A 27757-nucleotide genomic window follows, 5' to 3' on the forward strand; every position below is an offset into this window, starting at 1 on the left:
AAGATAAGGTTTCTTATTCCTTTGTATAACCTTTCTTATTCATTCCTTTAACTTTCAGTTCAGTCGGGGTGGGGAGGGGAGAGGAGAGAAATTACCTTAAGGTACTATCCCTTTTATGAAATTCACCCCATAGCACTACCATCTTGGTCAGGCAGTTTCCCCCTTCAGTTCTGTACAAGGTTGCATTCTGAACCATATCTTTGTTCTTTTTTTCTCTGCTATTATCAAGAATCAGTCCTAACTTGTCATGCATTCCACTGCAAATCAGTGCAGTTTAGTTGTAAACAGCCACTCAGTAATGTGCTCAGTAACAGTCTGGTTCAGCTTCATGAGTGGGTTCGTGCCTTACGTTTAATTTTTAGCAAACAGAGGTCCATAAATAGGCTGACATGCCTTAGGGCAGATTTTATTCCTGTTTCTGGACCAGATGGGCTTTTCATTCCATGGCAGAGGAATTTCCCCCCCTCGACTGTGTATCTTCTCTACAAGTGCCCTATTTCTAGAGATTTTTTTTCAGGATATGCATTGTTTCCCCATATGTTGTGGTACAGCATATCTAAGAGTACAGCCTGGTCTCAGGCAAGGCTGTAGAACTAGCTGCTGTTAGAATTTATATACTAGGTTCTTTGCTATTCTGGGTCCTTCTGAAACATATATATGTCAATGAAACTTAAAGCAGTAGGAAAACCCCTTGCGTGACTGAGTTGGTAAATGTACCACATAATCTGGCACTGAACCATAGTAGAAAGTCCCAGGTGCAATTGCTGGTCCAGCCTCGGTCATAAAATGTGAGCCAGGACAGCAATCTCAGTCCCCTAGGTTGAAAGAAGAGCAAACAACACACTTATATGCGTTGAACCCTCACTATAACAAAGGATTGGTGAACATTCAATGTGTTTGTAATAGTAAGGATCATTTGACTGAATGACAATACTTGCTATCTATGCACCTGTATTCTGTTCCCACTCACAGTGGCTCTGTTGTACTCGGTATTGAACTTGCAATGTGCTTGTGTTTTACTCAATACGTAACTTGCAACAAATCTGTGTTCTAGTCAGTACTGTGCTTGTGTTGGGCTCCTTCTCACTGTTTTTAGTGCAGGCTGAGTACTGTATTTCACATAGTATCACATGTACAGTTCGCAAGTAGGATAATTAACCTAAAACTCTCCTGCCCTGTATCCCAACTCGCACCAAGTCCCGTTAATCCATTACCCCTGTGCTTGCTGAATACATTGGCTCCCGGTCCATCAATGCCTCAAATTTAAAGTTCTCATCCTTGTGTTCAAATCCCTCCATAGCTTTGCCCCTCCCAATCTCTTCAACTTCTTCCAGCCCTCCATCCCTCTCAGTACTCTTGTTCCTTCAATTCCGGCCTCTTGTGCATCCGCAACTTGCTTCGCCCAACCATTGACGGCCATGCCTTCAGCTGTCTAGGCCCTAAGCTTTGGAATTCCCTCCCTGAACCTCTCCTCAAAACTTACTACTTTGACCAAGCTTTTGGTTATCTGTCCTAATGCCTCCTCTGCTCGATGTCAATTATTTTTTGGCTTATTATGCTCGTGAAGCGCCTTGGGATGTTTTACTACGTGGTAAAGGTGGTATATAAATGCAAGTTATTGTTGTTAACCTGCAACCCAAAAACAGCAAACAGTTCAGCAAGAATGAATCTCCGCCACAGCATTGCAAGTACAGCCAGGGAACATGATTTGTATTCACTAATTATGCATTTGCAAAGATGAGATTCGGTAGTATGAAGCTATTGTGCGTTTACAAATGATCAGAAAATACCCCTGCAAGTAAATACATGAAGAATATTCTTTGTATTTTATATAGTTATCTCTTATTTAAAATATGGAAAAAACTTATTCTACAAAATTTACATCTCCAAAAGCAATATTGTATATAAAAGTTTTAGTTTGCATTATTGTGTAAAGTTTGTTTTAATCTCAATGAAATCATCCCTCTAATTGCCCTTAACAAAAGCAATTTTTTTGGGGCTTATCAAGACGAGAGGTGTCAATGCTAGAGGGGGATTCTAACACTAACATTTTGGGCACCTACTGGCAACAATCATTCATTCTCAGGTCAGATATAACATAGCAAGGTACAAAGTAAAGCTCTGTCTCAACAGTCTGCTTTAACCCACCGCAGAACAACAATCCCGACTGCAGCAGTGCGAATTGTTCTACTTCCCTCAACATCTTCATAATAGCTTTTTGAGTTGAATTACCAATTTATATCAAATTACAGGTAGTTTTATGCTTGTGGGCCTACATTGTAGGGCAGGGGTGAAAACCCTTGAACCCGCTGGACTTTGGTGGACAGGAAAGGGTTAACTGTGCCCCTTTTGGAAGTTTCTAGAAGGTTTGAACAACTTCAGTTCTGAAAACAACTCTGGTTCTCAAAACAATTAAACTGGAAAAACAGCTGGGAGAAGATGATACAGTGGGTTCACATGGTTTGAGTGGTCCGACCAACCATCCATCATTAACGCAACTATGGGTGAGTGGCCAAAATGGGACCTCTTATCTTTGTTCACAGCCTAACTGCCAAAAATCATATAAGAGGACATCTTAGCAGCTTCAGCAGTCAACAATTGGACAATCAACAGGAGAGCAGCTGCAGAGAAGCTTGACAAAGCTTCGCCTGGAAGAAGAAAACAACAAGACGACAAAAACCTCAAGACACGAGAAGTTGATCACCGCTAAACTCCCTTGGTTTATAATAGGTTGTATATATTGCTTGCTTTGCTTTATTCATGCTTGTGAACTTTTAAATAATTAATTACAGCATAAATGTATAACTGGTAGAGTCGGGTTGTATGTATTGCTTGCTTTGCTTCATGCTTGTTCACATTTTTAAATGACAATCACTTTTGATTAATAAAATTACCGCACAGGGGTGACTTTCTTTGACTGCCAGTGTCTGGTCCACGAACCATTGGGACCCAAACAGGGCCCTGACCTGGTTAGACAAAGAACGAGTAAAATACTGTGTCCTAGCAGAAATGGGGTTTTCTGGGCGTATGAGAGTGTAACAAGAAAGGCTAAAAATACTGTGTCTAACGTCCTCGTAGAAACGGGGTTTTCTGGGCAGAGGTGGGTGGCAAATAAAATGGAAGCTGCTGTTCAAAAATACATAGCAAATAAGTTACTAAGGAGAAAGGAATGGGAATTGGAAGAGGGGAAGGATGCAAAGGAAAAGCAAGGGTTAGAAACAGAAGTATCTGATCTGAAGTGGGAATTGGAAGAGATAAAGAAACAGTTGGGAAAAACACTAGATAATGGGAAACAGGAGAGAGACAGAATAGTGAAAAAAAACTTATCCAGACTTTAGAAGGCCACGTAGAGTATTTTCAAACCCAGGCAGTAGTCAAAGAAAAAATGATTTGACCCGAAGTCGGGCAACTCAAAATGAGCTATTACAGCAATTGTGAAAAGTATGGAACAGGATGATCTAAAAGCAGCTATGCGCGTATAGATAAGTGTCACAAAGAAAGCCGTAGAGGTTCAGAAATATCTTGTTCCCATTGTAAATGTACGGTAGCTGAATTAGAAAAAGCCCTGCAAGAAATTATCTGTACCATGAAGGGAGATGATAGTGATAGTGAATTAGACTAGCAGGATTGGGGTGATTTAAATAGAGATCAGCCACGGATGAGCACCCACCTCCCACGGCACCAATGGAACAGGTCAAGTAACTTGTTGACAACCAAAGTGTAAGCCGAGCTGTGGCCAGCAGATTCAATATTCAATATCCCCTATCCCCCACAGCAACTACAGGAAACGTCCAAACAGATTCCCAAATTCGATGGAAAGGGAGATGTGATAAAACAGGTTTTGGAGGTTAGTGGGATAGACAAAGCTGAAAAGTTCAGATTGTTGCTATACAGCCTGGGGCCAGTGGTATATGGGGTGCTCCTTGGTAGAGGATCCTGGGCACAAACCCTTTACTGCCATTGGATTTAATGGTCAATACTTTGCTAGGATTGCCCAAGTGTATGCAAGAAGCCAGTAAGCATCCCGAGGTATATGCCAGTCGTTTATGGCAATAATGTAACAGTCTATGGGCCAGGACTGGATCGAGCTAACTTGACAGACTGTCCTGCCACGAGGGTTAAGAACTTTGATTAGTGATGCACAACCTTACCTGCAAGCAGCATAGGGGGATTTTGACCCGGTAAACAAAGCCCAGGCTGACCCTATGGTCCTGAGACAATGGTACGTAAGTGGGAGAACAGAAAGTTGGCAATTAAACCAGTATGCCTTGTGCATGCTCCAGCATAGACATTACATGAGGGCCTGGAAGGGGAGGGATCTGTTGGCCAGAGGCTGCAGAAGACTGCTGAGCTGAATTCAAAGTGCTAACAAAGACACTGACCTTTTGAACTGAGGTGACCTGGAGTTCAGTCACTGGTCTGAACTGGCCAGAACCGGTTTGAATTCGTTCCGCTTCTTACAGAGACAAAGAAACGGTGTGCTACCTGAGCTCTTGGAACAGAGCCAATCAGGGGATGACATCGGTCACTCCAGCAACTCTGAGCCAACCGGAGAAGAAAGCATCGTTCGAAAAGACAGACTTGGGGAATAAAAACTGAGGAGTTGCTGGCTTGGAGTCAGTGTGTGTCTTTGTTTGTTTGTGAGCAAGAGAGAGAGTGTGTGTGTGTGTGTGTCTGTCTTTGTTTGTGAAGGAGACTCTGGAAACTAACCCTCGTGGAAGTAGGAACCCTGCGTCAAGGACGTGGAGACGACGTCGGGAGTAAGAGGGAGAATTGCCTGGCCAGCAGCGTCTCTCCTTTCCGGGTAATATAATATCCTTTCTATTCTGGGACTACTCGGGGAGTATTAATAGGAAACCTAGTGGGTGTGCGTTTAAAGCCTGATACTCGGGGAGTATTAATAGAGAAACCGAGTGGGTGTGCGTTTAAATCCTAGTTTGAGTATAAACCTGTATAACCTGCTGTAAACTACATGCCTATATCTAACTAGACGTATAAGCGGTATGTACATGATCTAATAACGTTAATAAAGCGAATTGAGAATTAAGAGAGAATTGACTCTTTGTGTACTAAGCTAAAACCGTTAACCGGTGACTTCCGGTCAACATATTTGGCGTCCCTGGGTGGGCTCGAGGATAAATCTCTCCGTTGCGTCAGTGGGAGCCTCGAGGCGAACCGAATTTGGCAAAGTATACAGAGAACAGGAGTTTGGGTTAATTCATAGTTAATAACGTAAGATGACGAATAAAGGGAAATCACCAAGCCCTGGGGACTTGGACTGTTTTGATTGGAAGGGACTCCTTCAAAAATACGTAATAGGGAAGTGGCCGCAATACGGGGAGTATGCGGGTCACATTGGAGACAAGGGAACGCCTGTTGGGGAGGTCCTTTGGAAAATTGCGCAAAGATGTCAGATAGGAAATTTAAAAAGATACAAAAGTCCGTAGCAATCGGATGTTTACTTGAGGAATGGATAGAATGCCGACAGCAGGCTAGGAGAGAGAAAGAAGAGACTCAGAAAATCCAAGATGAATTAGGGGAAGAGAATAAAAAACTCCGTGAGGAGATAGCCCGCCTTAGTGAGAAGGTAACTGATCTACAGGGACAGAGAAGTGCAGATTTGATGCACATGAACCAATATCAGTTAAAGTGCGAAAAATTGACCAATGAAAAGAATAAGAGAGAGGGAGAAGCCCAAGCAGCTAAAGCTGAGGTGGAGAGATGGAAACAACAATGTAGTGATTTAAAAACTGCTATGAATGTGATTCACAGAGCAGCTCAGGAGAAGAGGAGTAGTACTGGTGATCACACAACGTGTCAGAAAGTGATAGGGAGGCTGCAAGATCAGCTAGCCGCACAGAGGGGCATATTGTGTGCTTTTGCACCCGGGAGAGGTGAAGAAAGTGGTTTAGGGGATGTAGATTGGGATGATTTAGCAGACAAGGTGGATAGATACAGCAGCAGTGATAGGGAACCTCCACTAGGGGACCCACCGCCAGCATATGCTCCAGAGCAGAAAAAACCGTCTGCCCCAATGGCCCCCCTTGTAACTACTAGAGCACAGATGGGGGAAGATGGTCAGGATATGACATATTACACCCCACTTGGGGTACAGGAACTGAGGGTTATTGCGAAAGATATTGGAACGTGTGCGCCTGGGGATGATCCTAGGGAGTTGTTCCTAGCGGTCAGGCAACAGAGAGCGATACACGGCTTAGATGATGCTGAGGAAAGGAAATTAATCCTAATGTGCCTACACCCACATATACACTCCGCCCTACCGGAGGAACAAAAACTTGGTAGAGGCACGAATGAAGCCTTAAAGGACCAGGTATTATCTGTCATGGGCGATAACAGAGGGGATCCAGTGGAGGCGCTGATGAGATGCTATCAAAGGAAAGGTGAACACCCCACTGTATTTTCGGCTCGCATTTGGGCGGTGTTTCAGGGGGTCTATGGTACAGACTTAGACAGGGATAATTTACAGCGGGAGGTTAGGAACCGATGGCTGAGAACACTAGTGTCGCATGGCACTGAGTCGTCGAGGAAGGCACTAGATCAGTTTGACCCCGCTGATGACACACATACGGAACCCTGGATAATTAGGAAGATGGTTAGAGTATGGGAAAGGGAAATACCCAAACGATCCAAGGCATCCGGGGACAGAGCAATGCCTGTTAAAGATCAGGTGATAATTTGGAGAAATGAAGGGAGGGGACCTACTAAGGGGGAACCCCCTCCAGCTTATCAGACAGTGGGAAGAGGTAGAGGCAAAGGAAACTTCTCAGGAACGGGGAGAACTCAAGGCGAGGTGTCCAAATGCTATAACTGTGGCCAAGAGGGACACTTCGCAAGGGACTGCCCGAACCCAAGACGAGAGAGTGCAGGTCGGGGAAGGAATCAGAGCCGACCCGTGGAAGGGCCGAATAGACCAAGTCCTCAGTGTGATACGATAGAAATATCACCGAGTTCCGGGTTGTACCCTGAACTGCAATGACGGTGTTAGGCCTCTCCGTTATGGGTGTGTGACGCGCGGTTGGATGACATGGGGAGACCCCTAGTGAATGGTAGGGTCGGAGGCCGCCCTCTTACATTTCTTTGGGACACGGGGATCTCGAACCACCGTTAACACCACTCAGATCAATGACACAGATTGGAAAATTCAAAACAAAATTATTCTAAGTGGATTCACAGGGCATTCACAAGTGGGATATGTGAGTGTACCGTTGGCAGTCGGTGTGGGAGACATAGTGATAGAGCATTCAGTGGTTCTTATTAAATTACCTAGAGAACAAGAACATATATTGGGGAGTGACTATATGGCCAAAGCGGGATTCTGCTTCGACCCTGTTAATTGTATGATTTGGCATTTGCCTTTGGGCATGGGCAGTATAAATCACACACTCGTCCCAGTGGGGGAATATCAGGATAGGATATGCACGATCGGGGAAATGTGGATAGAACCAGGAGAAATGAGTAACGATCGTGAAGTACAACAGATTATTGTACAAAACTCAATAGTATTTGCCCGACATAAACATGATTGTGGGAAAATGACCGGGAGTGTGTGTCTACAAGGTCCAGACCCCAAACCACAGAAGCAGTATGGTTTCCCAAAACAAGCAGAAGAAGAGATAGAGAAGGTGATACAGAGTCTGCTGCAGCAAGGGATATTAAGACCAATAGCTTCTACTAATAACGCACCTATTTGGCCAGTAAGGAAACCCGACGGTAGCTGGCGACTAACGATAGACTACGGAGAATTAAATAAAGTCACACCGTTAACAGCGCCTACAGTAGCAACTAGCCCAGAGACAGTAGTTCGACAAAATGAGGATGCGCAGTGGTTTACGGTTTTGGACATAAGTAACGGTTTTTGGTCTATTCCACTGGAGAAAGAATGTCAATATAAATTTGCATTTACTTTCCAAGGACAGCAATATGCATGGACCGCCCTGCCGCAGGGGTTTCACAATTCCCCGTCCATATTTCACCAACGACTGAGGGAAGGGTTAAAAGGATTCTCAAGGCCTGAATGTCTAGTGCAGTATGTAGACGACTTACTCCTACAAACTGAAACCAAGAAGGAACATTATCAACTGCTAAGTGAATTACTGCAGTTGTTACATGACTTGGGATTAAAGATTAACCCTAAAAAAGCGCAGATCATGAAACAAAAAGTTACTTACTTGGGAGTGATTCTGACGCCGGGACAAAGAGACATTGACAAGCGAAGGGTAGAGACAGTTGGCAGACTCCCTGTTCCGCGGGATGTAAAAGGGTTAAGGTCCTTCTTAGGGTTGGTGGGATATTGCAGGGACCATATTGATGGATTCGCCACAAAGGCGGCCCCACTGATGGAATTATTAAAAAAGAATGTGGCCTGGGAGTGGAAAACAGAACACAGCCAGGCCATGACTGATTTAAAGCAAGCACTAGCTGTTGCGCCTGCTTTAAAAACCCCAAATCCAACGGAACCGTTTGCATTGGAGGTGGCTACCACAGACAACACCCTCTCGGCAGTTCTGTTACAGGAGACACACGGGAAATTACGACCAGTAGCGTACGCCTCACGTATGCTCTCACCAGTAGAGCAGGGGTATACGGTATGCGAAAGACACTTGCTAGCTGTCTTTTGGGCAGTGCAGCATTTTACTTATATAGTGGGACTAAATCCACTTACAATATTAACAGAACACACCCCAGTACAGCTACTGTTAGATGGAAGGATTAAGGATGGTTCAGTTAGCCAAAATAGAATTGCTAGATGGACATTGTTGCTGCAAGGGAGAAATATAACCGTAAAGGGGGTAAAAACCACCACTATGTTAGCAGACAACTTAGTTTATCAGGGAGAAAAACATGAGTGTCAATTGATGATAGCAAATGACCCCAAGGGCCCATTTGTATCAAAACAAAAAGGAGGGGGTAAGACGGGGCCTGAAAGCAGAAAGACAAAGGAAACAGGAAAGGAAGAACCCTCTTTTAAAATTTTTGTGGATGGCTCTTCATCAGTACAGGATGGGGAAAGGAGAACTGGCTGTGGGACATACATAGAGTTGAGCCCTGGACAGAGAGTAATGATTAGAATATACCAGCCCACCTCATTCTTGAGTCCAAAGTTTGCCGGTCCCTATGAGATAGTAGACAAAGCTAGTCCATCTGTATACAGAATATTAACGGCACCAGATAAGAGTGGCTGGTACCACATTAATCAGCTAAAGTTGGTAGGAGAAAAACAAGATAATCATCATTGGCATGTGCTGCTCGATGCTAACGATGTTCTGAATTCTGAAGGTCAGGGAGATCAAGAACTGGACCAGTTACAGGTCCAAGAGGAGGTGATTGAACACAAATTTGACACTGTCCGTTCGCATGCAGAGGCGGATCCAGGAACAAAACGAAAGGAAAATAAAACAAAAAGGGGGAGTAAGTGGGTTCGAAGAAACGGACGGTTAGAATCTGAAACAAATTGGGAACAGGATTTGGACGGTCTGGCTCAGTATATGGAGAGACTGGACTTATGATAGTACCTAAAAGAAACTGTACATAAGAGCAGAAATTACGCTTGTTTATTCCAGGTCCAGCCTAGAATGAAGGGGATGATGCATTTTGTTGCTATCGGATTGATCGTCATCAGGACTGTGGTTGATCCTGCCTCGGAGTCGTCACGACGAATGAACGTGCCTGAAGCAGTGTCGACGGCGGAGGGATATCCCGAGACCAGGGACAACTTTGCTCTGCAGAATAAGACAGTCCGAACCAACAAAGGGGAAAGAGAGGATTTAAATTTGTATTATACGGGAGTGGATGGGTTAGCGTGTGTAGGAAAGACTTTGGGTATACCGGAGGGAGCGGGAGTACAGTTTTCATGTAACACAGTTCTAGAGGTGACATTATCGGTAATCCCAGAGGGAAATATTATTAATCAATTTGTGGGTCCATTTATGGAGCGACCATCGGGGAGCGACGGTCGAGGTAAAATTATGGTCCACTGGGACCACACCTATGTAAATATTGATTGGGGTAGTGACTTAAAGGGAAATATTACGTTGGGGCGGTGTTTCATATTCCCCGGCACGGAAGCAATTTGACCTATCCTTTAAAAAGAGTTCATAACGTGGGCAAGTATCATGAGGGTACTTGGATCTCTTTGAGCAATCCACCATCTCATGCTATTGTAATGGACGGTGCTGAGAAAGGGGTAGAGTTGTCAAAGTGTCACCAAGGAGGGAATCACTGGGCCTGTCCAGAAGAGATAACGAGACAGAGACTTACTAATTGTGGGTTCAGTACTTATGAAAATTGTTCATTGTCCATTTTGCCAGTTAACAACCAGTCCTTTTTACAATACGCCCTTGTGGGACAAACGTATTACATAGCCACGGCGGCTATGAGCTATAACAAAGGATGGAAACAGTGCCCTCTGGAGGGACACAATGTGGCCATTAACAATGTGACCTCAGACCTGGTTGTCGGTGGACATGTTCTGCCTAAGCCAATAATGAGTATGGTAATAAACGAAAACCTCACAGTCCAACGTACCGATATAGACCAAGATCTGTGGAAATATGTTCCTACTGAACTACCACCCATTCCGCACCTGACTGCAGATTGGATGCAAATAGCGGAGGAAGCCAATGAGATAATTCATCAATGGACTAAACACACTAAAATAATTAAAACGCATGCTGATAAAGCAGGTGAACTGTTACGGGACCCTGGGTTCTGGAATAAGTTTTGGAATTGGGGATCTAATGTTCAAATACATCCATGGGTCAGGATTTTATCACATGCTGCTGTAATTGTGATTTTATGTGCATTAATACTTGTCATATTCAATGTATATCAGCTGAGAAGGTGGAAAAATGAAATTTTGCAACAATTGAGTGTTAGTGCTATAATGAAACAGAAGAAGCGATTATCAACATAAGGACAGTGTGTGAAGTATATTTTATACGCTTCCTTTTTGTATTGTTTATATAACCATTTATATTGTTTTTTCTATAATCATATGAAATCGCGGATGTAACATACCCATTGGGGGACAATGACGGCCTCAGGAGTGGTACCTAGAAAGGGAGAATAATGATCCTAAGATAGGCATCTTTGGATCAAAAGGGGGGAGATGTTGGCCAGAGGCTGCAGAAGACTGCTGAGCTGAATTCAAAGTGCTAACAAAGACACTGACCTTTTGAACTGAGGTGACCTGGAGTTCAGTCACTGGTCTGAACTGGCCAGAACCGGTTTGAATTCGTTCCGCTTCTTACAGAGACAAAGGGACGGTGTGCTACCTGAGCCCTTGGAACAGAGCCAATCAGGGGATGATATTGGTCACTCCAGCAACTCTGAGCCAACCGGAGAAGACAGCATCGTTCGAAAAGACAGACTTGGGGAATAAAAACTGAGGAGTTGCTGGCTTGGGGTCAGTGTGTGTCTTTGTTTGTTTGTGAAGGAGACTCTGGAAACTAACCCTCGTGGAAGTAGGAACCCTGCGTCAAGGACGTGGAGACGACGTCGGGAGTAAGAGGGAGAATTGCCTGGCCAGCAGCGTCTCTCCTTTCCGGGTAATATAATATCCTTTCTATTCTGGGACTACTCGGGGAGTATTAATAGGAAACCTAGTGGGTGTGCGTTTAAAGCCTGATACTCGGGGAGTATTAATAGAGAAACCTAGTGGGTGTGCGTTTAAATCCTAGTTTGAGTATAAACCTGTATAACCTGCTGTAAACTACATGCCTATATCTAACTAGACGTATAAGCGGTATGTACATGATCTAATAACGTTAATAAAGCGAATTGAGAATTAAGAGAGAATTGACTCTTTCTCTGTGTACTAAGCTAAAACCGTTAACCGGTGACTTCCGGTCAACATATCCAATATAAATTCCTGCACTGATGGGAGGAAATGTTACAATTGTGATAAAATGGGACATTTTGCCAAAAATTGTATAACACCCCTTCAGAGAAACTCCAGAAATCCAATTAGGCTATGATGGAATATAGGTGAAAGGGAGAAAGTTATAAGCTACAGAATGTGTTTGATTGTTTCAGTAAGCAGGTGCTATTTTGATAATTTTGTGTCCTCTATTGTGTTTAGTTTAAAGATCTTACTGAATTAAAAGAGAAGTTATTGAGGTTAACTAACCTACTAAATTGTGAAAACCAGACTTTTTTGTAGCCACAGTACAATGCTGGTTATTATAAATTGTGTGAGGGTCTCTAATTCCAGACATGAGATTATCACATGAAAATTGGTATTTTGAATTTCTTAAAGGATCTCCTGCTATCTCTGTGGCAACAATCTGGAGATGTCTTGTAGTTCGAATAACTAAATGCCAACAGCTGTATAACAGTTGGGAGTTTTATTTAAAACATTTGTAGATGCACAACATACTGAGATGAACGAACTGAAATGCTGTCTTCCTGACCAGAAGGTGTTCAAAATTAATAATGATTTCTGCTGGTTTTAACAGCACAAAGACTCTTTGAAAAAAAATTAATCAGATTACAAAAAAAATTGCTATTGCATTGTCTTCTTTTAAATCACCTTGATCATTTACAAAACACTATTTTCATAATATGGTTACATCTTAAAAACACAAAAGGACTTGGAGTTGGAAATTCCAAATTCAGCTCTCCTACGTACGTGTGTGTGGGATAGACAGGGTTAATTTCAGCTGGGCTACTAGCTTAAAAAAGATCAACCTTGGAAGTTAAGACAGAAAAGCTAGCCAGTCTCCCACGTTTTTCCGACACATTTTTCAATTACAGGGATTTTTTAAAAATTTAGTGCTATTGTCATAGTGCTTTAGTCAAGTGTATAAATTAAGTTTCTTAATTGAAGTGGATATTTCCCCATGGTGATAAAAGAAAATCTGATGAATCACAAAGGAAAGCATCAGTGTAAGGTGGCCAACCAAAACCACCACAAAGATCCAATAAAGGCAGGATTGTTGCCTGACACTCAGGATATGTATGATCCAGTGGAGTAGAGAAGGGAGAAAGGAAGACAGGATGTGGAATATACGACCCGGACAAACAAACAGAATTGGCTATTAAACTGCCTGCACACATGTCTGCGCAGGCAGCCGAATTTGGCAGGTGTAGCGTATGGTCACATCCAGTTGAGTTCCCAACTCCCTTTACCATACATTGACTCCATGTATATGTGTAACTCTCTGACAGAGTGCCTTTCGATCCAAGAGAGGGTTTATATCAGCCACTGGGAAGACGTTACCCTCTACCCCCCCCCCCCCCCCCCATTAAGTAATTTTTAAACAGAGCACAGGAAGTACCCAGAGAAATAGCAGTTCATTAAGTTAGGGCAAATACAAAAAATGAGCCTCTATGGGAGGGAAATCAGAAGCAGATGAATTGGCTAATAAATGAGAAGAGGAGAAAATGGATTAAGATTCAGTAGATTAGTTTCCCCCAATGGAAACTAATCAGCCCAAGAAAATGCCCGACCCAATAGATCTAAAACAATTACAAAAAGATCCTGAAATAAAGGCAGTAATGGTGACACTAGAAAAGCAAGCCCAAGGGGAGAATATGCTAATAAGCCCAAATTCAAGGTGAAAGATGGGATCTTGCTGTTCAGTCATAAATGGGTGGTACCACAGACTGAGCGAAATGCTTTTCTTTACCAAGCCCATAATGCACCCAGCTAAGGACACCCCAGCCCATGGGGATTGTTGGAAAGACTCCAATTAGCATGGTGGCCAGGGATGCAAGGCCAGGTAGAGCATTACTGTCAGAACTGTTTTAATGTGTACAACACAACCCGGATGTGAATAGCAAGAAGGCACTGTTGCGCCACACTCGGCCAACAGCAGGTCCATGGAATGATCTACAGATAAGATTATATTGGGCCCTTTCCCCAGTCCTCGCGAGGAAATCAGTATGTATTGGTGGTAGTAGACACATTCTCAAAGTGGGTAGAAGCATTTCCAACCTCCAGTGCAATAGCACAGGCCACTGCTAAGAAACTAGTGAACCACATTCACCAGATGGGGACACTCAATGTCCTTCAACATGGACCAGGGAAGTCATTTTAGTGGAAGGGTAATGCAAACCACTCTACAGCTGCTAGGAATCAAAACAAGATTCCATATTTCACATACTCCTACCTCATCAGACATAGTGGAGGGAATGAACCCCCAAACATTAAAACAATGCTAAAGAAGTTGGACAATCCCACAAAATATGGGACCAATTGTTGCCCTTGGCATTAATGGCTATGAGATCTACTGAGTCATGTACCACCAAGGTTTCACCCCATGAGTTAATGACAGGCATATAAGAACCCCTGAACATTTGATGTTTCAGGATATGTCTGAGCCTCAGTATCAGGAGCAAAATACTGCAGATGCTGGAAATCTGAAATAAAAACAGAAAATGCTGGAAATACTCAACAAGTCAGGCAGCATCTGCGGAGAAAGAAAGAGTTAACGTTTCAGTCGATGACCCTTCATCAGAACGATGGTGAAGGGTGATCGACCTGAAGCATTAACTCTTTCTCCACAGATATTGTCTGACTTGCTGAGTATTTCCAGCATTTTCTGCTTTTAACCCAGGAGCGCTATGTTAGCCAATTATTTGACCAACTGCAACAGATAATGATCTTTGCAGCCGCTAATATTGGACAATCTAAAAAGGCCAACAAAATGTATTTTGACACCAAAGTCAGCAGTAGAATGGGACGTGGGACAAAAAAGGTGATAGTTAAATTATACCAAGCAGCAGGGCCATTCGCGGCTCACTTTTCTAGACCATATCCCATATGTGAATAAAGCCAGTCCATCTGTATACAAAGCAGCCGTGAAAAAGGGAAAAGAAAAATGGTTCCATGTCAACCAGTTAAAAAAGTACAAGGATGATACACACAGTATCCTTGCAGTACAAATTAAACCCTGCAAGGTTAATTCACCAAGCAACAACCTTTGCGACCGTAAAAGTATTGATGCAGGAAGCGATCCAGTGGTGTTAAGAATTTATCTGCAGACATCTTCAGAGATAGGGTGCTCGGGGCGGGGGTGCGGTGTTACCTCCAAAAGTAATTACAAGCACTTCTGTCTCTACTGTAAAACCACCAAGCCAGGGCAGAATTTGTTTCTGAAATTGGAACTGACAAGATAAATTGATAGGAGTTGCTGTTCAAGCAGCAAGAAAGGAAAAAATTACCTGCAGTTTAAGTGGATGATCACATTCTACTTGGAACAAAAATAGCCTAATGCTGTGCATCAAGGAAGGAAATATTTTGGGGAAATAAAATTGCATTGTCATGTCCTGTCAGTCCAACTATACTGCTCGCTAGAATTGGAGTAGTTTCGAAATGACATAATGGGACATTTTGGGAAACAAAAGGTCAAAGAGGTTAAGTAAAATAATCAAAAATTTGTTCATTATAACTTGGATCAGGTTGGGAATGTTTAGTCTATGTTTTAAAGGTTAATGATAATATTGTATTGAACAGTAAAGCTACTCCAGGCTCATGAATGACATGAAACAGTTAACTGATAGCTTTCTCTTGGAAATGTTTGTGCTTTTGCCGATGAGAAAACTGCATTTGATAGCTTGGCTACTACCCGAAGCATCGGGACCATCTTTTGTACGACATGAAGTGGTTAATGTGACTCAAGGCACTGACTGACACATGCTCCATAGAGAAACCGACAAATTAATGAAACAACCTGGATGGAGTACCAACACTAGTACCTATCAGCAGGATTGAAATTAAGGAGGGACATAGAATTTGGATTTCCAAAATTCAGGGTTGGGTTCCTTTGAGGTAACAATGAAATTGGGACAACTGAGGGCAAGAATTATCCACAAGGTGGATAATGGTAAAAGGAGAGCTGGAGGATCTTTTACGGTTTGCAAGTAGTCCATCCAACCAACCACCACATTAATGCAGCGATGAGTGGCCAAAATGGGACTTCTCTTATCTTTGTTCGCAGCCTAACTGCCAAAAAATATAAAGATAGGATATTGTAGCAGCTTCAACAGTTGGACAGTCAACAGGAGAGCTGCAGAGAAGCATGACGGAACTTCGCCTGGAAGAAGAAACTTCAACAAAACAAAGAACCTCAAGACACGAGAAGCTGATCACTTCTGAACTGCCTTGATGATAAATCCTTGATTTATAAAAGGTTGCATTGTATTGCTTTGCTTCATGAATGCTTGTGAATTTTTAAATAATTAAATACCACATAAGCGTATAACTGGTAGAGTAGGGTTGTATGTATTGCTTGCTTTGCTTCATGTTTGTGCACTTTTAAAAAAATTAAGTGATCACTTTTGTTTAATGAAACTACCGCGTAAGGGTGACTTTCTTTGACCGTTATTGTCCAGGTCCACGAACCACTGGGAACCTACAACACCCATTAGGACAGCCCCCACTAATTTCACCGAGGGTATTTGGAGCAAGTACATAGAGCAGACTTCCATGTTAGCAGTCTGGGCTTGGGATTCAAGTGCCAACCAGAGGTGAAAGGGCAGTTCTACAACACCCTGTTGCCAGTCCACTTCTAGAATAGCGTAATTTTAAAAACACTCCTCTTGAAAATGTTATGGTTTTCTTTTTATCACATTATCACCAGTTCAAATCTGTTATTTTATAAAAATGTATTATGCACATTTTGCAGCTGTGCTGTGTTTTAACTGTACAGTACCTTTCTGCAGTAAATCATCATTGTCAGTTTTCTTCTGTTCTCCTTCCTGCATTATGTTAACAACAGTTACATATTAACAGTCTGTGGGATAGTTTTGCAGTATTCAGGAAGAGCCACTTATTTCCACTTCATCGGTGAAAAAATGTTAGCCACACAGTAATGTCAAACCAGAAACAATGATTTGGTCTTGCGTATTGTGTATGAAAGTCCATAGAATAAATTAATGCAAGGTTTCTTACTATATAGTGTTATCACCATCTTCTACAATAAAAAATAAATCAAAGAGATTCACATTGGACAGTGAGGTCCAACTCTGGCAAAAACACAGTATTTTTAAGCAACACTTTGGCGCTACTTCACACTTGCACAGAACTGTACCTGTCTTACTGCAACGCTCGTCAAAATATAGTTTCTTGATATGTTCATACTAGGTCTGCATCAGCATTATCAAGTGGGACGAAGTAGAGCAGCAGGGAAAATAAAAAGATTTTCCAATGCTAGAAGTCCAAAGATTTAACAAAAAAAGTGTGTTCTCCTGGTTTCAGTCAGAATCACTACTACTGCTTGAAGAATCAGTTGACATAACTTCCACATCATCTTCATTCTCTTTGTTATGTCCAGGAGGTTCCAGCATAAAATCATTGCTGTGGTTTGGAGGCAACAGGTTGAGGGACATGTCATTTGACTGCCATGGGTATTGAGGTGCAAGTACGTCTGAAATACAGAAAGTTTTCATCAACCACATTTGTATTTTATCCAAAACTGTAACAAGACTGGTCTCTCAAAGCTTAATTCAAGATGGCTTTGAAACTGATAATGTTAGGACCAGAGCTTTGTTACTAGTTTCAGTTGTGCTTTCTCAGTCAAACTCTTGTTCCTTCTGGAACAAAGACAATAGCTGCCCAAAGGCTCATTTACAGGATAGATATTTACTGCACAACCCAACCCCTCTCCTGCCCCTATGCAAAAAAACTGACTTGGTCTCAAACTCTCAATGGGATGCATTCTTGTCTATTAATATGGATTTAGCTTTGTAATGCTATTTCAAATTCTTTGTATCAAATTATTTTTCCCTCCCAAGAATATTAAAATACAGAACTTCAGAGGATGTCTTGACTTAAAATAACCCTCAATTCTTTCACAAAACCACAAACTATGGTTCCTCGCTGAATTGAAAAAGATGTGTGAAAGATCAAAAAATAAGTGTACTCCATATGCTAGAAAACAGATACATTTTCTGTGTAAATTTGGAACAAGTTTAAATGTCAAATTTATGATGGGTTTCCAATTATTCAATATCCGGAATGTTCTTCCAGGTAGGATAGCAGAGGCAAAAACTCTCGAGTCATTCAAGTCGAGTTGGTTGCTCTGATGATGATGGATGGGGGAGGCGGGGGGTAAGAGAAAGGAAATTGTAGATTTCTATGGAAGGATAAGCTGGATGGCCCAATTGGCCTCCCTCACCAGTCTTATCCTTGTGATCAATAACTTGTAAACATGAGAATATTCAGAATTCTAACATCTTTGATAAAGACAATCTCAGAAATTATTATTTTAAAGATATGTCCAAGTTTACTGCAAATTGGCCGTGGAAAGTTTAGTTTTCAAAGTGGACATCAATTATTTTGCGTCATGACACAATCACATTTTTGTGATTAATTTCATGTACTTCATTTTATTGGCCAATTTTCTCCCCTCATGAGAGCACCAGATTCCTGCTGAGATACAGTGCCAAACATTCCTAGTACCTTGCTAACTGGCCATTTATGTGTGAGCCTAGAATGAGTATTGGCAGGCTATTTAACCAGTGGGAAGGTGAGCCAAACCCATTCCTATTGATATACAAAAGCAATTTCCACTACATAGAAATCAGACCCCTAATAGATTTTCCCCTCCCTAACCTAGAAACAAGGCCAATTGCAGCACTCCTACCACCACAACTGAAATTAGCTAACTCAGCATTGACTGGGAACTGAATCTGTATGGCTCAAGTACACATCGTCGTTAGCGACTGAGTCGTGGGGAGATGAAACCTGCCAAAAGGCGTGACGCAAAAGCAATCTAGCCAGAAATATCTAGTGGCCCAAGTGTCACTTTATAGTCTATACCACCAACTGAATGTAGTTTTATCTTTGTGCTACACAAGTTTTATTTTAGCATACAAATCGTAACCTACACAAACATTTTGTTGATGGATTTTACCTGGTAATCTGCCTGCTGCCAATGCATCCCCAGGTAAATGTCCATTCACCCCATTGGTTGAAAGGTTACTTTGCTGTCCCAAAAGACCACTCCTCATTTCCAGATCAGTAGGATAGGGTCTCCGTGGATCACCTGAATCAAATGCATAATCATCAGAATCAATCATTCACATCGTGTAATCGTTACTGTGAAGAAGTAAATTTTCTCGTTCCCCTCCTCCCCCCCCCCATAAAATTCAGTGTGCGAATAAGCAGCTTCCCAGACACAACAGGAAAGCTCATTAGAAATTAAAACACGGCTGATTAAAATATGCCATTTACTGATATCAGAACTGTGATGGTACAGAAATTACACCAACTCTCCCACTTTTTGCTCTTTGAGGGATCTAGCAACACGTTATTTAAAATAATTGGATACACACCGTTGCAGAACACATTAGAATAGAATGAGAGGTTTTGATTAAGTAAATCAGGAAGATCTGTTTCCACAGCTCGTAGAGTTGGTAACTGAGTTGGGGGGGGGGGGGGAAAAGAGAGGGGAATTTAAGATGATCACTAAAAGAATTAAAAAGAGATTTAAGGTTTTTTTTTAAACACAAAGGGTTGTTAGGCGATGCAATAAATGCTCTGCCAGAAACAATGGTGGAAGCAGAACCCATAATAGCTTTTAAAAGTGAAGTAAATAAATATTTGAAAAAGAAACATTTGAAAGGGTATAGGGAAATGGCAGTGGAATGGGTCTAAGTGGATAACTCCTTCAGAGAGCTGGGACAGGTGCGATGGCCTCCCTGTGTGCTGTAAAATTTAACAATCCATGTATTCAGCGTTGCTATCTTTTGTGCATTTAGGGAGAACAGTATCATTTTAACAGATTCACCATGGTTAAGTATATTTAATGTGATACAAGAACATCAATATTTTAGAGAATTAGTGTCAAGGAAAGCTCTACATTAAAATCATTAGCAACAACTATATTTAAATGCTTACCTGGGACCCACGTTAATGGGGCCGCTACAGCATTACTAGCACTTATCCGATGTGCATATTTGATAAGCTCTTCAGATGAGATGGCACCTACAAAAGAAACAGAACCATAATTTCTTACTGACCTGATCTTCAAAATACAAAAAACATTCAGCTGCCACACTGGTAAAGATAACTATTTTTCAGAATTTTTTGTTAATCTATTTACTAGCATAAGTAGTCAGAATACTGAAGATAAGCTGGTCACATCTGGGTTACGTACCAGACATTCAAAACACATGAAAGATGATAAGTTTTACATTACAATCAATATAGATTGAATATGTACATTTATAAAAAATTACTAAGCCCTATTCATAAAGCAAACTTAAGGAGAATTACATAAATCTGCATCAATAAACACATTAAGAAGGGTTTTGCATCAGAAGTACTTCTGCAAGAGGGGACAGGATTTAGCTGGAGGCTATTGGGACGCTAGTACGATGACATCGCAGTTGAATAGAGCCTTCACAGACGTCAGCAAATCAATATCTTCATGCACAAATCAAAACCATACAATAAGTATATTTACGAACATGACAATTTTCCTTAGCAAAAGAAATCTATTATTGGACCTATGCTTAATTGTCTCTGGAGTACAGTAGCTGTGTGCAACTGTTAAAGCTTTTTTCTAGTTAAATATGTCTACCTTTTCTTGCTTTCTCTATTGATTTTAACTTCTCTTTGGCTTGATACACAGCGGTTGCCTTAAAAAGAATGAATACAGTTAGTATTTCATTAAACAGGCACAAGTCGATAACTACACAAAGTAAATAAGAGGTGCAGATTTAAATTTGGCTTTTCCAGAGCAACCATTAAACTACTGACAGTGCTAAGGAGTTCCATTAGTTTTGAAATCTTGGGAAAGAGTGACTTTTAAAAAAATTAAATTAAGCATGTACAATGACATAGGTACTAAACAAGTTTCTGAAAAACAGAGTAAGATGTACTGAAGATCGAAACAGCCCAATTATCCACACACTTATCATGGGCTCAGATGAATGCTGATGCATCTTAGTGAGTGGTTGTAACTAAAGACTTAAGACATCACAGTTTAAAGAGTTAAAGTATAATTAGTCTGTTATTAATCTCTTCCACTTAGCTTTAAGCATGTATTTACCACCAAGTGAAAGACTTATTTGGCGGTGTATATTTCTCAAAAGACAAGCATTCGACTTAAGGTACTGTCCTATACTGTGAGGGAAAACTATACATTGATTGTCAGCTGTAGCAGGTTCAGGAACTAGGCTTTCCTTGGTATGTGAGGTTATCAGAATTAATGCTTCTTCTGCCCACACTTTCTCAAATTCTTGGGATCAGATAAAATTGATAGAAAGAAACATTGTCCACTAGGAGAAGGAGATGCCATCAAGGGCTACAGCTTCTCAGTCATGCAGAAAAACGTGTCCAGCTTCTTGTTCTGAAAAGCAGCTATCAGATCTAGTTCTATAAAATGTCATCTGCCAAAGAAGAGTTAGACTGAGGGGTTCACTTGTGTCCTCGATGAGAAAATTTGTTGCCACATTCTGCACCAATGTGAGATGTTGTACAGAAAGACAGTCTGGTGCCAGCACCAGTGTCAGATCTAACACTATCCTAATAAAGAGTATATTCAAGCTTGTCTTTGTTAACTGCAGATTAGGTCTCCTGACGGAACAGCAGCTTTGCTTGAAGCACAGATAGTTTATGACAAACTGCTTGTAATTGGGTCTGTGATCCTTGGATATGGTCAATTTTATGTAAATATTTCCTAAAGAGTTTCTGAGATTACAATGACTGTCTTCATATATGCCTTTCAATGGGAGCTGAGGAAATGGATAATGATCTACAAACCTGCTTGAAACCAAGGGCATTACTTAGAGTAAGAGAAGACCTAAAATCAGAGATTCATATGTTGCAGAGCCCAAGATATCATCTATACCTTTACCCCAGAGGTTTTTACTTTATCCTCAGCTGCACATGAGTCACACCGTGCCTCAGATCAATTTTGCCCCTCAGTCATTAAAATATCCTCTGTACTAAACAATGCTCACTTGAAGCACTTGTCCTTTTTAGAACTGAATGGCAGATTCTGTTTCAAAGACTTACTCTCAATGCACTGAACTCAGAGTGAAGCCATCCTGTCCAACAGGATCACTTGCCAGTGCTTCAGTCTATCTCAGCACGCCATTATGGATAGATGGAGATGAGTTTTGAATACATCAAAACCCATCTCCATCTCTCCAGAAGAGCAGGATGAGAATGACTGAAGCACTGGTAAGTAAAAGTTATGTTGCAAAGAAACACAAGACTGTTATCTGATAGCCTAGTTGGTACATGCACTACCACCTGCATACTGAGCCATACAGATCAGATGGTCCCAAGTATGATTCCCAGTCTGTGCTGAGTTAGTTAATCTCAGCAGTGTTACAATGGGCCCCAGTTTCCTGGGCTATGGGGGGGGGGGGGGAGGGGGGGGGCAGGGAAGTGTTGGTAAACATGGTTCTTCCTCCCGATTGCTCAACCATGAAGAATGGCTACTTGGACAAAATAAGGAATTGGTGCCAGTGCCCATGAGACTGTACCCCAGCATAAGTCAGTGCTTTCAGGAGAGAGGGTGAAAGAAAGGGGAAATATTGGAGGAAAAAGCCCCACGGAGTGCCCCACAACTGGATACAGAGGATCTGATGCCCAATGAGGGAATGACCAAAGCTACTTCAATTCAGTTGCAATTTCCTGAAGACAAAAATACATCAACAAGAAAGTGCTCCAGTGTTAAATCAACTCAAAAGTGGAAGATGTGACCACAAAGCTAGCTGATGACTGATCTGATTCTACTGGGAAGATAAATCAGATATTACAGCTGACAATGGGAGAAAGATTGACAACTAATTTGTAGCTCTTATATGTCACAGAGCTAAATAGACGCTATCCTTGTGATTTCCGCTCTTGGGCAATGTACCTATCTTGACATTTGTGGCGAAATGAGTAAGAAATGTGAATTTGGGTAGTCTGACCTCAGTCACTGCATACTTCCCTGGTAATTTAATTCTCAACACTGTTCATGCCTACCTTAGACTGCGTGAGATATATATACATATATACACACAGTGAAGAAAAAGGTTAAAATCCTTAATAATTATCAAAATTGCAGGAGTCAGTGCATTGAGTCCAGATCAACAAGTGTCAGAGATTTATGAAATAGAAAAAACTGGGTTTTATCTGCACCTTTTGGGAACTTGATTAGGTAATCAAAACAATCCAATCAGAAACTTAAAAAGGCAGCATGTCAGACTAAGTATAAGGGGACCCTCGATTATCTGCCAATTCCCAAAATCCAACAGAAAAGTCCTCTCCTGTATGGCAGATATCATCATTCAGACTTTTGAAAATTGTACATTTCCAGGAAGCTGTAACTCACTAATATGTGTTCAGCCTCTTTGAGCTGTTTCTGTAACTGCTGGATGTCACCGTCTCTTTTTTCCACCTCTTTCTCCAGAAGGTGCATTTCCTCCTGGATTTTGCCTTGCTCCAATGCTACTCTTATTAGTTCTTGGAATTCTCCATCCTTCTGAATCAATAGATCCAGGACCTGAAAAACAAATACTATATTTTTAAGAAGTCGATTAAACTACTACGATTTACAGACATTCTTTAGTTACCTGAACTAGTTGGTTCTTCAATTTGGTAGCAAAATGCAGTTCTAACATCCTTCATTTATAATTTCCATAGAGTTTAGATGGGCAGCATTTTTATATATACACATACTCATGAGGTGCCATAGCAGGCTACAGCTGGAAGCAACTGTAATGAGGATAGATGTTGCTGCTAAAACAGAAAGACCTGAAGCAATTATACTGAGCTATCAATGGGGAATTGAGCTCACATTGTTACACTGAGCAAAGCTCTCCAATAGACACCATGCCTGGTGATTTTTTTTTCTACATTTTCAGTCAATCTGGATCTGATCAAATTCAGCAGTATAATTTAAATTAGAAATAAGATCTGAAGACTGTCAGAGGCAAGGGCTTATTAGAAATCATTCCAGATTTAATGCAATGCCGGAGGTAGGCATCTTTCATTCCTCACCTGATTTTCTTCTCCTGGTTGTGCAATTTTCTGGTTTCTGGATAATGCAAGTAGTTCTATCAACTCCCTAAAAATGGGAAGAAGTATTATTAAAAAGGAAGTGAAATTATGACCCCTGAGCTTGGAGGAAAAAATGTTCGCTGACCTGTTCATACATCTTCCCATTATTCAATGGAGTAGTAACTTTTCTTCGATCACCCAGGTGAAAGATGTTAGTGCTGCAGAAAAGAGCACTTTTCCACTTTTAACAACCAATGACAACATGAAGCATTTCCAGGTTAAGTACAGCCTCGCCAGAAGGAAAATAAATGTCCCTCTACTCTGAATCAACAATATACTTTAGCCACAACCTAAGAGCATCTTCTACTGCACCAACGTAACATTTGCCAGACCAGCAAACCGTATCGACTGGCTCAGTCAAACTGACACTGTAGTGCAACTTCTGCCAAATCATGAGTACTTTTATGCTGTTCTCACATCCAATAATAACCGGGTTGAGATGCTTAAACTTATTTCATGTAGAATCCTTATCACTATCAGAAACAGGAAACTTTCATCCCTCCAGATGCTGCCAGATTTGAACCCATGTGCAAGAATGTCATCCTTCAACTATCACTAAAAAACAGATTATCTGGTCATTACCCCAGTGTTGTTTGCACAAACTGGCTGCCGCATTTCCATTACTACAGTGACTACGCTTCAGAAGTACTTAATTGGCTGTAAAGCACTTTGGGACATCCTGAGGTCATGAAAGGTGCTATATAAATGTAAAATCTTTTCTTTTTTTGCAAATCCACTGTATCATCTAGTAGCCCTTTACTTATTTTGTCTCATCAATAATCTGGCTTCCCTTCCCCAAATGTGTAATAGCTAGTCAGTACCTTGCCCAAGCATCTATTCTTCATACAAGCTTTGACTGAGGCTATTCAACCATGTGGAACCACACCAATCTTATCCTCAACTAGTGTGCACTCTCCAGCAGGGGTCACTGAACGATGATCAGAAGGAGGAATCACTATCCAGCAAAGCCGATCTTATCCTTTCCTCTTCCTTAACCTGGGGGCGGCAAAACCAACTATAGCATCCCACCACTGCGCCAGCTAAAAACCTTCCTAAACCGTATGGTTCATTACTACACTACAAGGGGCTTTGGGAAGCCATACTTAAAAATATCTTTTTTATCTAGTTAATGTTTGCATTTGAAAGTCTGCTTGAAGGTGTAAAAGCGAGACATAAACCAACCATTTGAAATTTTACTTCAGGAAGCCTGGGAGATTTCTTCATTACAGATTTGAGCACATAATCAAGGCTGATACTACAGTGCAGTATTGACGGATTGCTGCACTGCTGGAAATGCCACCTTTTGCTTAAGATATTAAGCCAAAAACTCCATCAGCTGTTCAGGTAAACGTGAAGATGTCACGGCACTATTCAAAAAAGAGCAAGGAGTTCTCCCAGTACATTAGCCAACATTCCCTCCTAAAATCAACATTGACAAAAAGTGTTTCTGGTCATTTATTCATTTGCTCTTTGTAGGACCTTGCTGATGGACAGATTCAGCACAATGGAACTGTACGTGCGACTATCTTGTGGGACTTTCCTCTAGTCGGGGACAGGTCCACACAGGTCAGCCAGACCTACGGTGCGCAATAACCACCACCAATTATGCAGCACTCCAGGAATCCTCTACAGGAAGGTTTTGACGTCTCCGATAGCAGTGGCAGCAGGTAATTTAGTTAACACAGTTTCCCTGGTGGCCGTTGGAGGCAATCCTGTTAATTAAACGAGGTAATACTGTTGCACCTTTCTCTTTATAAAAAGCCTTAAATTTAAAATTCTCATCCTCGTTTAAATCCCTCACAGCCTCGCCCTTTTCTATCTCTGTAACCTCCTCCAGCCTCACAACACTCCGAGAACTCTGCATTCCTCCGACTCTGGCCTCTTGTGCAACACCGACTCCCTTCACCCCATCATTGGCGGCCGTACCTTCAACGTTAAGGCCCTAAGCTCTGGAATCCCCTCCCTAAACCTCCCTCTCCTCTGTTAAAACCCTCCTTAAAATCCACCTCTTTGACCAAGCTTTTAGTCACCCCTTCTAACTCTTTCTTTGGCTCAGTGTCCTTTTTTGTCTGATTACGCTCCTTTGAAGCATCTTGGGACATTTTTTTCTACAATAAAGACACTATATAAATGTTAGTTGTTGCTCCTACTACATTCCAGTCAGCAAGCTAAGCTACAATTTGACTCCTTTCAATTTGTGCATCTAACTACTGAAATTGGATTTACTAAAGCAAATTAACTCGCTGGACTTGTAGTCAGGAGGATGTATAAAAATACCAGTAAAGTCCAACAATGATAACTGGATCTGTAGGTTTAAAGGAATAGTTTGCCACAGACAAAATTTCATAGAATCTTACAGCACAGGAAGTGGCCATTCGGCCCATCGTGCCTGTGTCGGCTCTTTGAAAGAGCTATCCAATTAGTCCCATCTCCCTCCTCCCCCTTTCCCCATAGCCCTGCAACCTTGTCAAATATTTTTCCAATTTGATTCTTGCTCTATCATATTTGTTTTAAATAAAGAAAAATGACTTGTTTTGCCTTACTGCAGATAAGATTGGTGGTAAAGTAATTCTACAATTAGGTGGTAAAGTAATTCTACAATTATTCTTGCATAATATTGAATTAGAAAACAGCCCGTCAGTGGGGGTACTATAATTTGCACCCACCCACCCCACACCTCACCCAAAGAGACTGGAAAGTTAGATAAGGTACTGGATAAGGGAGTACAATACCCAGCGTGAGACTGAATTTTGAGGGGAAAAAAAGCCAAGCCAAGCAAAGCACACATCTTTGGGGGGGGGGGGGGGTCATGAAAACATGTACCTCAGACTGACCTCGCACTGTTTCACCTATCTGTGCACTTTATTCCCCCAGCTGGATTTCCCATCCATTCACAGGCCGCTGGCTGTTCGGACCCTCTCGAACCAACAGGAAGTGTCGGAAAATTCGTTTAAAAAGCCACCAAACCGGAGACCGGCCACCCCTCACGATCTCTGCTCTTCAAGGGTGGGGAGCAGCCTCTTACCTGCACAGCACTTCCAAATCATCGAGCACACCCAGCAACTTATCCTTCGTGCTTCTCTCCGAAGCCGCCATTGCCGCTGGCCGCATTCCCCCATCTGCGCACGCGCCATTCCAGACCCAGGTCAGCGCCCCCTGATGGCAGCAAGCGAGACCGCGCCTGGCGCCTGGATGACTCGCCTGGACCGTGGGACCAACTCGGTTCACAGTGCGATATCTAATTACATATCGAGCAACTCGCAGTATCAGCTCAATGAGAAATAGTAGAACACCTCAGTGTACACGGTAATAAATTAAATGACTTCGTTTGCAGTGCGACATATAAGTCGAGTAAAAGCAAAATCCTGGAAATCAGAAATGAAAACAGGAAATGCTGGAAATATTCAGCAAGTCAGGCAGCATCTGTGGAGAGAGAAAACAGAACTGGAAAGAATTGGAAGATTTAACAGTTTTTAAGCATATTCGGAGGCAGGGAAAAGGGGGAAGGTAAGGGAGGGGAGGAAAGAACAAAAGGGAAGGTCTGTGATAGGGTGCAGGGCAGGAGTGATTGAATGACAAAAGGGATGATGGTGCAAGACAGGGAGGGTGGTAATGGGACAAGTAAAGAAACAAAAGATGGGTCTAGAGGAGCTGTAAATGGCAACAGCAGAACCATTACCAGCACCTGCTGTCTGAAAGACAAAAAAAGCATACTAGAAATAGTGGGGA

At 41.8% G+C, this 27757-nt stretch overlaps 1 protein-coding gene across 1 annotated transcript; it reads right to left on the reverse strand.

Moving 5' to 3' along the window:
- Window positions 1-12350: 12350 nt before the first annotated feature.
- med4 (mediator complex subunit 4) lies at window positions 12351-27139 on the reverse strand. The gene is made up of 7 exons (XM_067992572.1): window positions 27054-27139; window positions 23969-24035; window positions 23301-23471; window positions 20550-20607; window positions 19865-19951; window positions 18879-19010; window positions 12351-17390 (listed from the first exon to the last, which is right to left on the reverse strand). Exons 1-7 carry the CDS (start codon window positions 27137-27139, stop codon window positions 17218-17220), a joined length of 774 nt encoding a protein of 257 aa, XP_067848673.1. The 3' UTR covers window positions 12351-17217.
- Between the last annotated feature and the right edge of the window lie 618 nt (window positions 27140-27757).

This window comes from Heptranchias perlo, chromosome 11 (assembly GCF_035084215.1).
Source record: "Heptranchias perlo isolate sHepPer1 chromosome 11, sHepPer1.hap1, whole genome shotgun sequence".
Taxonomy (NCBI): Eukaryota; Metazoa; Chordata; class Chondrichthyes; order Hexanchiformes; family Hexanchidae; genus Heptranchias; species Heptranchias perlo.

Excerpts from the sequence above, each read along its gene's own strand:
- med4 (XM_067992572.1), bottom strand. The coding sequence starts at position 27,139 with ATGCGGCCAGCGGCAATGGCGGCTTCGGAGAGAAGCACGAAGGATAAG. Across the intron at positions 24,036-27,053 it reads GATTTGGAAGTGCTGTGCAG|GGAGTTGATAGAACTACTTG; the intron begins GTAAGAGGCTGC and ends TCCCATTTTTAG. Across the intron at positions 17,391-18,878 it reads GGCAGCAGGCAGATTACCAG|ACGTACTTGCACCTCAATAC; the intron begins GTAAAATCCATC and ends TCTGTATTTCAG.